At 40.0% G+C, this 15,992-nt stretch overlaps 2 protein-coding genes across 2 annotated transcripts; both read right to left on the bottom strand.

Annotated features, from left to right (window-relative positions):
- LOC4340282 (putative clathrin assembly protein At5g35200) lies at positions 1–6,651 on the bottom strand. The gene is made up of 16 exons (XM_015788531.3): positions 6,438–6,651; positions 5,150–5,284; positions 4,968–5,037; positions 4,594–4,691; positions 3,962–4,103; positions 3,762–3,862; positions 3,203–3,286; positions 3,051–3,101; positions 2,891–2,956; positions 2,710–2,775; positions 2,016–2,096; positions 1,862–1,933; positions 1,531–1,683; positions 1,382–1,457; positions 1,169–1,278; positions 1–792 (listed from the first exon to the last, which is right to left on the bottom strand). The coding sequence occupies exons 2-16, from the start codon at positions 5,249–5,251 to the stop codon at positions 352–354; spliced, it is 1,713 nt and encodes a 570-aa protein (XP_015644017.1). The 5' UTR covers positions 5,252–5,284; positions 6,438–6,651; the 3' UTR covers positions 1–351.
- A 6,626-nt stretch (positions 6,652–13,277) lies between these two features.
- LOC136356865 (uncharacterized) lies at positions 13,278–15,016 on the bottom strand. Its single transcript, XM_066311380.1, has 2 exons — positions 14,312–15,016; positions 13,278–13,632 (listed from the first exon to the last, which is right to left on the bottom strand). The coding sequence occupies exons 1-2, from the start codon at positions 15,014–15,016 to the stop codon at positions 13,597–13,599; spliced, it is 741 nt and encodes a 246-aa protein (XP_066167477.1). The 3' UTR covers positions 13,278–13,596.
- Between the last annotated feature and the right edge of the window lie 976 nt (positions 15,017–15,992).

Raw genomic sequence — 15,992 nt, forward strand, 5'->3', positions numbered from 1 at the left:
TTGTTACACTACAAATAATTGACACATCTTGATTATTATGTAATCGTACTCGATCAATGTCCATGAATAATCCAATAATTAATCTTATCCCGAATCACCCACCCACATGAAGAAATACCAAAAATACCCATACCCATATACATACATGCATACGTACATACATTACCCCAAGCACCTACGTGTGACGTGTCCGAATCGGACGAACACCACCGAATTCTTCTTCTTCTTCTACCTGTGTGTGCTACAAACCATCAACAATGAGAGAAAGCTACAAATTTTTCCAGCCAAAAAAGAATCGACATTGGAAGTAGTGCGACGACGACCGACATCGCCGGAGCTGGATGATGATCATCATATGAGCCCCGTGTAGCCGTTGCCGGCGGCGGCGGCGGCGCCGTAAGGGTGGTGGGCGGCTGCGGCGGCGGCGAACGGGTTGCCGAACGGGTTCGCCGGGTTGGCCTGGAGATGCTGCTGCTGCTGCTGGTGGTGGTGGAACACCTGAGGCGGGGGCGCCGCGGCGGCGGCGGCGGCGGCGGCCATCATCATCTGCTGCTGGAGCATGAAGGCCTGCTGCTGCTGCGCCATGGCGGTCATCTGCACGTTGTGCGGCGCCGCGTAGCCGCTGGAGGCGTAGAACGGGTCGTGCATCATCGGCTGCTGCATCATCGGGGCGGCGCCGGCGCCGGCGACGCCGGGGTTGACATCCCATGGGTTGTAGCTCGTCGGCTGGCTCGCTCTCCGGTTCGCGTCGTCGTACAGGCTGTCGAGCGTGAGCAAGTCCAGTCCACCAGCCTGAAGAAAAGATTTCAGAGTTTCAGAGATGGTTAGCTTTTGTTGTTGCTGCATCTGTCTGAAAATTTTGCTGCATTTCAAATTAAGAATGATGCTAGTGCTGCTTCATCTGTCTGAAAATTTTGTTGCATTTCAAGTTAAAAATGATGCTACTGTTGCTGCATTTATCTGAAATTTTGCTGCATTTCAAGGTAAGAATGATGCTACTGTTGCTTCATCTGTCTGAAAATTTGCTGCATTTCAAGGTAAGAATGATGCTACTGTTGCTGCATTTATCTGAAAATTCGCTGGCATTTCAAGCTAAGGATGATGCTAGTGTTGCCGCGTCTATCTGGAATTTCGCTACATGTCAAGGTAAAATGTTCAGGTTCAGTACCAGCTTCTTGCTTGAAGTAATAGCAGTTTCGTTTGAGCTGGGTGTGGTGACAAGGGCCAGCTCCCAGCCAGTGACTCCATTTTGAGCAGGTGCAACTTTAGGTACATCATCTGCCACAGAAAAGCAAGAACAGTAAAGAAGCATGTCTTACAACCGATCAACTTCTAGTGGAGACAAAAGAATTGAACGGTTTTCGTTCGTGGGGAATTTTACCTATCGGAACAATGGCAAGGGCTAAAGCATTCTTCTCCTCTATCTCGGCTGCGGCAGGGTTCGGTTCGTTCAGACCCTGGCAGAGAAATTGAGTTATTAGCATGACAATGCAGGATTAGTGGCCTCTTGTGAGTAGTACAGAATGTTACCAGCAAATCTGTTGGCTCCTCTTTAGGTGCTTCCTCTTTTACTGGTTCAGGCTCTGGCTCTGGTTCTTGTTCTGGTTCTGGCTCTGGAGCGGGAGGAGGCGATGCCGGCTTTTCTTCCTCCTCTGCCTCTTTCTTGTATTCGATTGCCAGTACCTAAACACAGATAAGATGTGTGATAAGCAAACTCAATAAGGAGCCTGAAGAGCAGAAAATCATGCATAAGATGGTTCTAACTAGATTCATTGTCTTCTCGATTTATAATGTACTGATACAATCAATCAACACATTAATTTGAGCTCTAAACATCAGCAAGTTTCAACATTTCTCGAACCTTATCTTTTTGAGCTACAGTGGGAGCTTCTGTCACATATTCCTCCATGGTTACTAAGAATGAAGCTGGAGGCTGCAGAAGTTTCAGTATAATCAGTAGCTTGCTAAAATGGAAAACAAACAACAAATACATGCAAATCGAATATCTGTCAGACCTGTTCGATTTTTAAGAACTTCTCACCACGCCCAATGTGTATCGTTTTACACACTTCATAAAACTCTGATAGTCTTTCAGCCTGTGCAACAAATTTAAGAAATTAAAAGGTGAAGCAGCAACAGTGCCCTAAATGTTCTTATTTCAACATAATTCAACGATTAATATCAGTGGTTCAGAACTTCTGTTTTAGACAGATCAACATCAACAGAGCTGATGATGCTGAAGTGAAAAAAAAACCTTGTGCTCTAAGTTTAATTTCATATTCCATCACAGATATGATACCTAAATTTTAATTAGAGACAAGGTTGCTTAAAAGTGCACATAGCTAATCCTCGATCAAAGGAGAGACCATGGAGGAAAGCAAGATGCTCAGATGGATTGTTATCTGCCTCTGTCCTACTGTTTTTTATCACTTTGTCATGAATCAAACATTGAAGGGGGGAAAAACTGGTCAGGGATAATAAAACAACATAATAGTGTAAATAGATTTGATCTATTCACAGCAATTAAGTGAATTATCTCATACATTCTTCAATCGATCAGCTTCTAAGTTTCTGAAGCCCTAACACATACCCAAGTCCTTAATTAATTAAACTTAAGAAAGAACCTTGATTTTTATTGCTACATGCAAGTGAAAATAATCCACTGAACAAATTCATTAATGGATCAACAGTAGAGGGACAGAACTTCACCTGGTTAGTTGCTCTTTTGTATATATCAAGTGCCCTAACAGCATCACTTCTTTGCATCTCAAAGAACTGTAATAGAGAATAATCCGTAGGTTAGATGAGAAAAGTAAAGAAATATCGCTAGCGAATAGCAGATTTTACAAACTTATCTGGAATGACTAGAATAACTAATAAGAAAACTCACCTTGTCAACCAGATTAATTGTACCATCACTAATAGCAGTGTAGATCTTAACACTTTCCAGAGCAACCTTCCAGTAATGCACAAGCAAAGTCAGCATTCATGCCAAGACCATCATGTTGTGCACTTAAAATGAAACAAGCATGCTAACTCATGCTACTTACCATTGAAAGTGCGTGCTGGATTATGACATTGTAAGATGATGCCCCTTGTGGCTACAAAAATAATATTCAGTAATTCAAATTTAACCTGACAGTGGAACATGAAGATGGAATGTGGTGAAATTTCAAATCATATGTAGGCAAAAACTAATTACCTGGCAAGCAAGGAGCCGAAAAAGAAGTTGCTGTAATGCTGGCAGATGATCAAGCAAATCACCAGTTTCAAGATCCCGAGTTTTCTGCAGAGACCAGAATTTTCAGAAAGTTAGAAAGAATACCGTTGGCAACATGGCACTTGTAATCTCATCTCTCATGATAAAGTTTCAATTACATAAATCAATGTTCCATGTCCCTATGCGGTGGCATGCCTGTCAACTCTTCTGGAAGATATCTGGATATTCTCTAGCAATAGGTAACCTTCTGTAGTTCGGAAACTTCCATGTGGTGCACTAGGGCTCCTTTCCAAGGGGGATTAACTATGGTTTTGAAATTCACTTTCTCTCCTTTAGAGTTTTCTAAGGTGATAGATCTACTTCCACAATCTACTTCCTCAGAGTCTTCCAGGAGAAAAGGAGGAAACCTTAAAATTGGAACTTACAAGGTAGTTATGAAGTTTAAACACAGTTTCCTTCCAGCAAAATTACATTTAAGTTTTAAAGAAATAAAAATTTGATAAAACCTCGCATAAGCAAGAGTAGTAATTGGATTACATACCGGAGGATCTGTCTCCACATCATACTTCAGCACTCGGAAACATTCAAGTCTCTCTTCTAAATATAAAGCATAAGTGCGTATCCAAGCAGAAAAATCCCAAGCTGAACAAGATAAGAGTAAATAGTCATTATAGTTCAGAGTTAGAATGTCTAATACAGCTATAAAAGTGACAACACTAGTAATAAAATGTCAATTAGTACCTCCTGCACTAGAATCATCCTTAAAGTAGGCCAAGTTTAGCATATGGGACCTAGATCTGCCATAATTGATAAGCTCTTCACGAAAAGTGGGATCGACCTCTCGAAGGGCGCGATGTATGACAATTAATGTCTTCAATGCAACCTGAGGTATAAATATTGAAGCAAAGAATATTCATAAGTTTATAACTTTTTTTACAGTGCATCACCCAGGAAAAGCACTATCAATAAAACAAAACAAATAATGTTAAATGCAAACTAATCCTTCTAATCACATAGCAGTTTGGCAATCCTTCAAAAAGTTCAAAAACCATCAATTCCACCATGCATTTAAACAAAAAACCATTTTGTAACTACTCTAAAGAAAAAGGACTAAACTCGTAGACCCATCTGTTTTACAAAGAAAATGGAGACAGTAACAAAGGAAGCTAATGCCAACAAATATTTTCATAGTTTCCCAAAGTCCATTTTAACATAGCTCCATAAACTACAGAGAAATGCAAAATTTTAAAATGTTACAAAAAGGCTCCTTAGACAGAACGAGAAGATACTTGGTGTAAAATGGTTCCTTGGACAGAAAGAAGCACTACTACATTCTAGTTAGAACACTAAAGTCTTATAGAAAAGGTACATACCGCCCAATTGCGTGTCTTGGAAAGACGTCTTGCAAGGGCATGGATGCAGTAAGCTACATCTGCTCGTGGCCTTGAAGCAGAAATGGAATAAAAAATTTCTGCAAACCAATAAACAAATGAATATGAGGCAAGTTTTGACAGTCTGAAGGTAAATTAGTGCACAATCAATATAATACTCCATTTCATTCAACAAAAACTACATAACAAAAAATCACTGAATTTTAAGCAGGAGCAGGACAATTCATTGTTTTCTACACTATATATTCAATTATATATAACAATGAAAATTAAAAAAGATTAACACAAGTGAAAAGATGCAGCTATGAACTGGCACTAGTGTTTCAAGCTTTCAGCTAAGAGACAGGATATGCCACCTCTTATGTACTTCTCCTTTGATGGACGCTCAACATGGTTTGTAGCCTTCACAATTGCAATATCCAATTCCTGTTTTGAAAAAAGACAATGCTAAGCCCGCGGCGGAGTAAAGCATATAACAGTAAGCAATTGAGCATGAGAATTTCCAAACATTCTTCAGAGGATTGATAGAATTTTCGACCTTATAATCACTGTTCACTTTTGCCAAGCTCACAGTTGTGGTGTCCTTGAGGGCTCCAAGATACTTCCTGAGGCTCGTCGGCTGAGTGCCAACTCCTGCCATCCTCCTTAACTCACAGATGATATACTACTTGACCTGAATATGCAGCAAAGAACCAAACATACTACAAATGAGATTATCTGCTCTAAATAAATCTTGATCCATCCAAATAAATCTACACTTCAAATTCATCAACCAGAAATAACAAACAGCAACGAAACAGTTGGATCACAAACTGTTTAGGATATAACAATGGATCCAGATGGCATCAGCTAAAGGAATTGGATCCAAATGAGCTGTATACAGAAGTGATTAAACAGGCAACGTACAGCGCCGAAATCTCTGTACGGATAAACTTTCAAAATGTACTGAACGCCAGCTCAGATCAAATTGAGCTAAAATGATTAGGCAACAGATGCTCCATCAATCACATCAATGTCCAGCAAGGCAGACACTACTCACCTACAGAGCAAATTCACAAGGACATCCACATAGAGAAAAAAAGTAGAGCTGTTGTGATTGCAGAAAGGTTACTGGAGAAAACAAACAAAAAAAGAAATGGATCGACAGAAACATGAATGGCATCTCTCAATGGGATTGGCCAAGGGAAGAATCGCGTCCGAATTCTCCGGCAAAGCACCTAAAAGCTGAATATTATTCGAGAAAAAAAAAGAAGAAAAATTCCAAGCTTTAAATCCAAGCAATGGACAATTCAAACGTCAGAATAGAACTTTGTCAAAAATACCAGGACAGCAGCAAACACGAGTTTTGGGGATTGAAGCGGGCAAGAATGCAAGAGTTCACCTGCTTATATTCTCACAAGATCCTAATTTGATCCCAAAACTCACCAATTTTCCCCCAAAAAAAAGATTGGATCCAATTTCGCAGCCACAAATCAGAGACTACAAGCCCAGCAGCAACCGTCAGAACGGCAAGAACACCACTATTAATAACATCCAAAATTTCAAATTCAACTCGGGAAAACAAACTAACAAACGAACAAACGAACAAACAGACAAACAAACAATATATTAACATTCACTTTCACGACACCCCATGTACCCAAAAAAAAAAGTAACTTTCAACAGAGCTCGAGCCGCCAAAATCACCAAAAGCAAACGTTCTTGCCACTACCCAACAACCCAAACAAAAATCAATCCGCCTACAACGCTAGCCCTCTCTCCCAATCCAAACGAGCTCGGATTAAGACGAACAAGAACAAGAAGAGCAAGCAGGTATCAGCACCCACCTCTGATTCAGAGCAGCAAGAATCTTCCCCGGCCCCAAGAACAAGCAGGAGAGCTCGGGAAGAGCTCGGAAAGGGAGAGCCTTTCCGCAGCGGAGGCGATAGGAAGGCGATGTAGAACTAGACGAGACGAGGAAGAAGAGGAAGAGGAGGAGAAGAGGAGGAGGAGAGGTCGCTCTCGCAGCTCGGCCAACCCGGACGCGAACCACCACCCGGTGGCCGGACAGGGACGCGATACCCAATTAAACAAAGCCGCCACACTTCACTGCTCGCACAGCACAGCAAAGCACGGCGCTGGCTGGATGCACAGCCCAGAGACGGATTAGCGTACAAGATTAGCGCAGGATTAGTTTAAACTTAGGGTCTTTTTGTTACGGCTTCAAGTTTGGCCAAACAGTTTCAGCGATCTGAAGCTAAGTAGAGTGTTCTCGTAAAATAAATTAGAGAGGTGAAGTTGAATTTTTGGCTGCTTCATAACTGCATTCTAAATCCAACTTCTAGAGTTAAATTTACGAGTTAGAGCTCTACCAAACGGACCCTTAATACTATACCTAACTTGTAGCTTCTAAAAATTGACACATCATCTAGTGTCATTTTAATTTATTATACTTATACTATAGCTGAATATAAATCTATAGTACGATTTTCTCTCTCCTTTCTCCTATCTTCTTCGCATGTGGTTGTAGCTAAACTATAGTTTGCTATTTTCCTTGCTCCGATTAGTTAATTAAGTAGTACTATCAGAGAGTCCGGGGTCAATTATTAGCGCGCCTTAGCTTCGCTTTTCAGTTGTCTAATTGCCCTGATTAATTTTGCTCCTCCACCTCTTTGCACCGCCCTCTTATTTTATTGGCTCGTCCTGCTGCTATCGTCGGTGGAGATAAATATTCGCTTAAATGAATTGAATTTTTTAGATACTTATCAAAGAACGAAATAAAGAATGTGCTGCTAATTTTTTTTTTCATTTGCTTAATTGTTTTTCTCCAAACTCTGAATGTATAGTCAATAAAACACTTGAAACTCTGAATAAGTTTTTTTTTCAAAGAAAATGTTCCTCGGAAATGATTAGTCAAACACTGTAAACTCTGAAGAAAATCTTGCCAACAATTTACACAAATTATTGTGATGGGAAACTCTGAATGTTAATCAAACACTCTGAAGTCTGAACTCTGAAGAGAGATGTATTGATTTTCAGGGAAGTGCTCCGTATGCTTCAAACACCGTAAACTCCGAAGAAAATGTTGCCGGAAATATTACCACGTCATCACAATTTACACAACTATTGTGATACGAATCTACCAAAAAAAAATAAAAGTAGCCAAGATCACGGACACCTAAAAGAAATCAACATCATCCAACAGAAAAAGGAAGTTTATCGTGTGTCTGAAACACTGCCATTCTGTCAAGCTGGTAACCAGGTGTTTACCAAAACGGATAGGTCATTATCTGATTAATTAACTGACACCCATGGAAAGAGGAAGCCGTGACGCACGAGAGAGACAACGAATACGGAAGCGGCAGGAGGAAGAGGAGATTAGATTAGATTAGATTAGATTAGCAGGTGGGTTAGTTGTTAATTACCCATGGTTACCCGGAGATTAGCTGCTTAATTTATTGGTTTAATCCGGCCATGGCCATGGGTTGCTCAAACACTTATATACTGCTTCTTTATTAGTAGACCACCGTAGCCGTCAGTTGGAGAGAGTGGAATAATGATTGTGGTTGCTGAGTAGGATTGGCTTGTCTCTACTTTCTTTTTTTTTTCTTCTCTCTCTTCTTTTCCTTCCCAGTTCCCAATTCCATGCCTTTTTTGCAGACGAGTGCTCCACGTTTCACCATTTGGGAGAATGCAAGTGTTTGGACTTCTTTCCTTGTCAAAATTTGCAGATAAGTCCTTTTAATTTAGGATATACAAAGTGGATGGATGAAAAAATGGTTGTAATATTTGTGTAAGAGTTATGGATTTCCTTTTGGCATAAATAGTATTCGACTCACAAAATATCTCAAATGTGTATATTCTTTTTTTTAACAATGAGCTTAGTATCTATTGAATCGATGAAGCGCATGCATTAAAATAGACCCTACATTCCGCGATCATTTGCTTGATGTGTGAACACCAACAAAATTATTGAAATTTGCGTAGAAAGAAAAGACATATCTTGTAGAGGAGTTATGCGACGAAGTAGACATTGTATAATCGTTGATGGTTGGTGGTTCTTGTTAAGAGGGACTTTTTAACTTGGCTAGGAAGGAAGGGATACATTTTTTGCTAACTCTCTTTTGCACTTCATCATGCATCTGGTGCTTTTAAAGTAGTGACAATGACATTTCTCTCCACCACCCAGTTAACACTTTAAAAGAATTAATACTTCAATCATTCCACATCAACTTCATTCTCACACTACTTTTCTATCGAAATCATTTTCCTAGTTCTTGTTTTTTTTGTCCGCACATTTTCATCTTCCTGTTACACCATTTAACTAGTTCCTATTCTCAGATCACATTCCCATTGAAACATGGAGTGATTGCACGTATCCGCACTCCATGTACACATTTTAATAAGAAAACAGACGATTTGGAAGGGCTAAATCCAACGGTTGAACCTACTGAAACAACCATGCTCTCATCCTGAAAATGAAACAGAAAATTCAGGGTCTAGAATGCAAAAATCCCCATCTTTACCTAACTCCAATTGTCTCCTCTCTCTCCTGCCCATAATTTGCATGTGAGTTGGCAAGATGATTAACTGAATAAACAAACCAATGTCAAGAAAACGAGATGGGATCAGTGTATGGTTGATTGAGTACAATGTGGGGGAGGAAGCTGCAGAGAAAGAAAAACAACAACAAATGAAAGTGACACAAAAGTCAGAATTGGGTAAAGCATCTTCTGTGCATGCAATAGACAAGCACCAGCACAGGGCCATTGAGCAGCAGGGTGCAGTGCTGTTTACCGACATTCTCTGATGAACTTGTCCCTGCTTGCATGCTAGTATTGCTATGCTAGCTCTGAATTTACACTTTTGCACAATGATTCTTGTTCCAACTTTCTCATCTCCCCTAATCATTCTTAATAGTCTGTAAGTACTAGTACTATTCCACCTGTGAGTGAGTAAAGGTGATGATCTGATCTGCATGTGTTATCATCATCAACCATGTCTGAAGCATAAAGATTGTAGTTACAGTAGTAGTAGACTAGTAGTAGATAGAATGCCCCGTCACTTTATTCAGATAGCAAGTTTTAATCTTTTGTCGAGCCTAGTAAAAAGTCTGAAGCTTTTTACCTCTGAATATAATGATGGTGATCAATGCTAGATCATGCTAATGTAGCACAAGAAGGATGGAATACTGTGGATGCAGTCATCATCTATCCACTCTGAAGAGTCAGATTGTTGAATCTACATTAATCCCAGTCAAATTAATGCAGCACCATTCATTTGATTTCCACATCCTTGTCCCATTTTCAGGATATGCATGTAGCCTATCCCAGTCATCCATCTCTGGTCAATTGGTCTAGAAGAAGTGAAGAACACCCTGATTATGACTGCTTGGCTGGTTCTGGAGAAGCCTGACGAATGCCATTGGATTCCGATGACTTGTTCAGAATCTAGAATGGAATGTTTAGGCAATGGTCGTTATTTCTAAGCAATAAAGCAATTGGCAATCAAGTGTACAGCCCTGAAACGAAACACTGTCTGCGAGCTGTCCTGCACATTCTTCAGTTCTGAACTTTCCTTCAGAAAAGAAAATGGTCTTCAGTTCTGAACACTTGTCTCTGTTGGTAAATTGGTTAGTTGCTCCTGAAGCCTTTACTAACCTGAAGACTCTTGTAATTAACTTGTAACTTGGAGTATTTCGATGGTGCTTTACTGCAAACCTGAAGCTTTAGGATAATTTAACCCGACCTAAACTGTTCTTGTTAAATCGCCAGAACTGCAGCTGCATGGCAGCTAGGGCAGGCTCCTAAAATCCTTCGAGGCATCACGCGTGGATATCTGTGTAGGATCGAATCACAAGAACCAAGCCAATCAAAGGGGGGTGAATGGTTGGTATACCTAAAAACCGAAAACTTTTAGCGGAAATAAAAGTTACCCTCAATTTCGATGAGATCGGTTTGACCGACGTAGATTAGCCGGTCTGACCGAAGCGTAGCCGCCGGTCTGACTGGTGTTGATCTACCGGTCTAACCGTCGAGATCGCCTGCCGCTTGCTGTCGTCGCCGCCGGTCTGACTGCCGTGCTCCCGCCGGTCTGACCGCCGCTTGCCGCCGGTCTGACCGCCGGTAGATCACCGGTTAGACCGCCGAAACCCGGTAAACACAAATCGAAGAACTCTTAAAGTGGATGACGACTTTATTGATTCTCTCTGTGTTTACAAAGTGCACCAACAGCACTCCTTACAAAAATTTCGACTAAACTCGAAACCCTAACTTAAAACTCAACTCTATTGCTCTCTAAAGCGATACAGGGAAGCCTCACGCTCCCCCTCTATTTATACATGAGGTAGGCAGCCTAAAGCCACGAACCAAACTCATACTAGGAGTCCTAAACACCTTAGGAAACCCACTAGTACAAGAAATAAACTTTACATAACCAATCGTACCAAATTTGGACTCATTCCAAATTTAACTCCGCATCCCATACGCACACAATAATTCCATCGTATGCCATATGGAATCTCCATCAATCACGTGCATCAACTCTTGCCTAAGTATCCCGCATGATCTTTGACCACCACGGACGTCGTCTTATCCCCAAGCCGACTCCCGGTCCATCACCGCAAATACTCTCCCGAGACATCGAGTCACCTACACATGGAATAAACAAAGAAACCATATTCCGAGACCAAGCTATCTCCAACTTGACTCATTAGTAGCAAACAATAGTATTACATACGTATAGTATCCATCTAGAAGTCATAATCATGAAATAAACTCGGATATCCAAATAAACAACCCGAAACCGAAACCGACACAGTGTCGGCCGGTTAGACCGCGGGCTGGCCGGTCCGACCGCTCGATCACCGCCGGTCTGACCGGCTACCAGAGCCCGGTCTGACCGGTCACATAAAATGATAGAATCCTACGATCACCTGTAAATCTAATCATCTCCAAAACCACTTCGTGAATAAACTCCAAATAACAAACCAATAATCTCCAATGCCCAATTGTTCATCACAGAATAATAATCAAAAACACCTTTGATTTTACAATCTCCCCCTTAATGAACACATTGGCAAACTCATAAAAATGTTTTGTTGTTTGGTAAAAAGCACACTTCGTACAAATGTACACATCGTGCTCAAAAATCCAAAAGAAAACTTCTCCCCCTTTTTAAAAGAAAGAAATTCCCAATTGAACCAAAAACATGCTCTTCTCAACAACTCTCCAAAAAATTCACTTTGCTTCTCCAAAAATCCAAAAATTTTAACATTACTTCTCCCCCTTTTGACAATGATTTCATCAAGCATAGGAATTATGTTTATTAATGTTCAAGAGCTTAGCATACATATAGCATATCATGTCATGTGTTACAATAAAAAGAAGATGAACCCATCTATAACAGAACAAGCATGCATTAAAGTATAACCATGAACTAAAGATTTTACAATTAAGTTTGAATCAACAATCAAAATTCATGATTTCATACAATTTATAATGCAACATCTTAACAAGCACATAGATTGAAGAATAAACACTATAAACACATATACCTATTGCATTTATCACTCTTTCTCAAATAACCTTTAGCACAAAATAACCAAGAGAATTTTTTTTTCAATTTATTCTTTTCTTGAGCCTTTGTGCTCATATTTTTCTCTTTTATTCCGGGTACGTCCCTGTCGTCAAGACTGTTTCCAGGGATTCGGCACCCATTATTTTGCTCACATCGAATACGTCCTTGTCGTCAAGACTGTTTCCAAGGATTCAGTATTTATTTTTTTTATATTTTTATTCTCTTTTTCACAATGAGCAATTAAAGCTATTTGAGGAATAACAAGTCAATAAAGCATATATATAGAGCATTTATAAATCAAACCATATGCTAGCATCAACATTGCATATTTTCTTAATTCAAGTATAGAATTTAAGTGTCATGCATCATCTCCCTTAAAAGCAAAATCTAAATCTCATGAAAAGACTAGAATACATACAAGCTATGCTAGAGACAAATAAACCTTCAAAGTATTGCTAGCATGCAGAAGAAAATACCATATGCATAAACAAAGCTCTCTTTTCTCAAGTTTTTCATTGTCATATTATTGCTTGATAAAACCATGAGGTACAAACTCCCCCTCAAACCATGCCAAAAGGATGAATTATGCCCAATTCACCACGAAGAAAAGCAAAGCGATTAGAATCCAAAGGTTTAGTGAAAATATCAGCAATTTGCAATTTCGTGTCCAAAAACTGCAACTCAACATCTCCCTTCTCAACATGATCCCTCAAAAAGTGAAAACGAATATCAATCTGCTTTGTGCGTGAGTGTTGAACAGGATTCTTAGCAATATTAATAGCACTAGTATTATCACAAAAGAGAGGTACTTTCTCAAAGTAAGACTATAATCTTTCAAAGTAGATAAAAGCCAAAGAATCTGTGAACAACAACTAGCAGCAGCAACATATTCAGATTCAGCAGTTGATTGAGCAACACTAGATTGTTTCCTAGAAGACCATGCAATCAATGATGTACCAAGAAAATGACATGTTCCACTAGTACTTTTCCTATCAATTCTATAACCTCCAAAATCAGCATCTGAATATCCACTTAAGCAAATAGAAGATGAAGTAGAATACCAAATTCCAAACTCAAGTGTATGATTCAAATACCTCATTATTCGCTTGACCGCTTGACGATGTGAAGCACGAGGAGAAGCTTGAAAGCGCGCACATAAACACACAGCAAATTGTATGTCTGGCCTAGAAGCAGTTAGATACAACAAAGATCCAATCATACTTCTATACTCCTTTTGATCAACGGCTTCACCATCTTCATCAGGATCCAACACAGCTGTAGAACCAATTGGTGTTGAAATTGGCTTGCAATTCTCCATCTTGAACCGTCTCAAAAGATCCTTCGTATACTTCGTTTGATGCACAAAAGTACCTTGAGGTGTTTGCTTAATTTGCAATCCCAAAAAGTACGATAACTCACCCATCATGCTCATCTCAAATTCCCTGCGCATAGTCTCAGCAAAATCTACAACCAAAGCGTGAGTTGAACAACCAAAGATAATATCATCCACATAAATCTGAACGAAAAGTTGATTATCACCATACTTAAGAACAAAAAGCGTTTTGTCAACCTTTCCCATTGTAAAACCTTTCGCAAGCAAAAAGTTCTTAAGCCTATCATACCATGCCCTAGGAGCTTGTTTCAAACCATACAAAGCCTTAGACAATTTAAAAACATGGTTGGGAAAATCAGGATTTTCAAAACCTGGTGGTTGTTTGATATAAACTTCCTCCTATATAAAACCATTTAGAAAAGCACTTTTCACATCCATTTGATACAATTTAAAACCTTTTGAAGCAGCAAAAGCCAACAAAAGTCTAATTGCCTCAATTCTAGCAACAGGAGCAAAAGTTTCATCAAAATCCAAACCCTCAACTTGAGTAAAACCTTGAGCAACAAGTCTAGCTTTATTTCTCACAATCAAACCATACTCATTTTGTTTATTTTTGAGAACCCACTTGGTTCCAATAATATTATGTCCAGAAGGTGGTTCAACTAAAGTTCAAACTTTGTTTCTCTCAAAATTTTCAAGTTCTTCATGCATGGCGTTAATCCACGATTCATCAGTTAATGCATGTGACACATCTTTGGGTTCAAAAGAAGCAACAAATGCAGAATTTGCACAAACATCATGAGTTGTTACCTTAGACCTTGTAGTCCGCTCACCTATATTACCAATAATTTGTTCCGGCGGATGTCGTCGTTGAATGTGCAAAGGAGCAGCGACTTCTGAAGTTGATCCACGTTCTGTATCAGTACTGGTCGAAGTAGTAATTTCCGGAGGACCATCACGATCAGCATCAACAGTACCCGAACCCGACGACCCTGGCCGGTCTGACCGCTCCTCATGGGCCGGTCTGACCGGAGGTGTGCCGGCGGTCTGACCGGCCTGGCGCCCGGTCTGACCGGCCGAGCCGACCTCGTCGTCGTCGTCGTAGTCGCTCTCGTCTTCAAAAATACGACCATCCTCCCCCTGAACCTGTGACAGTGTACCTGCAATTTCGGGTCTAGTACCTGAACTAGCCTCATTAAAAGAAACTTCACAAGTCTCCACGATTTTGTTAGTCCCCAAAATAAGTACACGATAGCCACTAGTATGTGCGGGGTAACCAAGAAACAATCCATCAGTAGAGCGTGCCTCAAACTTATCCAAATTTCCAGATTTCAAGACAAAGCACTTGCAACCAAAAACACACAAATGTGAAACTTTGGGTTGATGTCCAAATCGAAGTTCATAAGAAGTTTTTCCAAGTTTAGATCTCAAGAAAACCCGATTTGAAATATAACATGCAGTGTTAATTGCTTCAGCCCAAAATATAACATACTCATCCAACATCGTTCTAGCCATCTCAACCAAAACACGATTTTTCCTTTCAACAACACCGTTTTGTTGAGGAACACGAGGAGAAGAAAATTCATGTTCAAGACCTCTTTCGTTGCAAAATTGTTCAAATGAAGCATTTTTAAACTCACCACCATTATCACTTCTAATTCTTTTCAAAGAACCAGGAAATTCAAGCTCCAATCGAAGAAACAAACCACGAAAGTATTGAAAAGCTTCGTCCTTAGTTGCCATAAAGAAAACCCAAGAATATCGAGAAAAATCGTCAACAATAACCAACACATACCACTTTCCTCCAACAGATTGCACTCTAGCTGAACCAACAGTGTCCATATGTAATAGTTGTCCCGGTGCATCCGTCATCATAGAAACAATAGGAGCATGTGAAGTAGAAACCATCTTAGCATGACAACACGGTGTACAAACCAAATCAAGATCTTTCTTAAGTTTAGGCAAACCACGAACAAGATCCAAACCACTTAACCTAGTGAGATGATCAAAACCAACATGTCCAAGTCTACGATGCCAAAACATCACATCTTTATCAAACTTAGCAACCAAACATGTTATCACAGGTGAAACAGGATTTTCAAAATCAGCTTTAAACACTCTTCCATAGCGAGAAATATTCAACACAGAATCACCACAAGAATCAAAAACTTTACTTCCAGTTTTCTTAAAGTGAACCTCAAAATTTTCATCAACAATTTGCGAAACTGAAAGCAAATTGTACTTTAAGTCCTCAACCAAAGCTACATTCTTCAATTCAAATTTTTCATTTACCTTAACCAAACCTGTAGCGAGAACGGCACTTGTAGCAGCATCACCAAAGATAATCGATTCAGTCTTAGATGCGTTCTTTAGGGAGGAGAACCAATTTTTATCACCGGTCATGTGCCGCGAACAACCGGAATCCACGATCCACACGTTCTCCTTCCTTGCCACCAAAGCCTACACACAAGCAGAAGTCGAAGCCTCAGTA

The sequence above is a fragment of the Oryza sativa genome, chromosome 6 (genome assembly GCF_034140825.1).
Source record: "Oryza sativa Japonica Group chromosome 6, ASM3414082v1".
Taxonomy (NCBI): Eukaryota; Viridiplantae; Streptophyta; class Magnoliopsida; order Poales; family Poaceae; genus Oryza; species Oryza sativa.

What these genes read in the sequence shown, in the direction of transcription:
- LOC4340282 (XM_015788531.3), bottom strand. Translation starts at nt 5,251, where the DNA reads ATGGCAGGAGTTGGCACTCAGCCGACGAGCCTCAGGAAGTATCTTGGA. An exon ending in TTCGGCTCCTTGCTTGCCAG is followed by an intron (nt 3,102 to 3,202) that starts GTAATTAGTTTT and finishes TTATTTTTGTAG; the next exon opens with CCACAAGGGGCATCATCTTA. An exon ending in AGGAGCCAACAGATTTGCTG is followed by an intron (nt 1,458 to 1,530) that starts GTAACATTCTGT and finishes TTTCTCTGCCAG; the next exon opens with GGTCTGAACGAACCGAACCC.
- LOC136356865 (XM_066311380.1), bottom strand. Translation starts at nt 15,016, where the DNA reads ATGGCTAGAACGATGTTGGATGAGTATGTTATATTTTGGGCTGAAGCA. An exon ending in AGCGGACTACAAGGTCTAAG is followed by an intron (nt 13,633 to 14,311) that starts GTAACAACTCAT and finishes CTTTGGTTGTAG; the next exon opens with ATTTTGCTGAGACTATGCGC.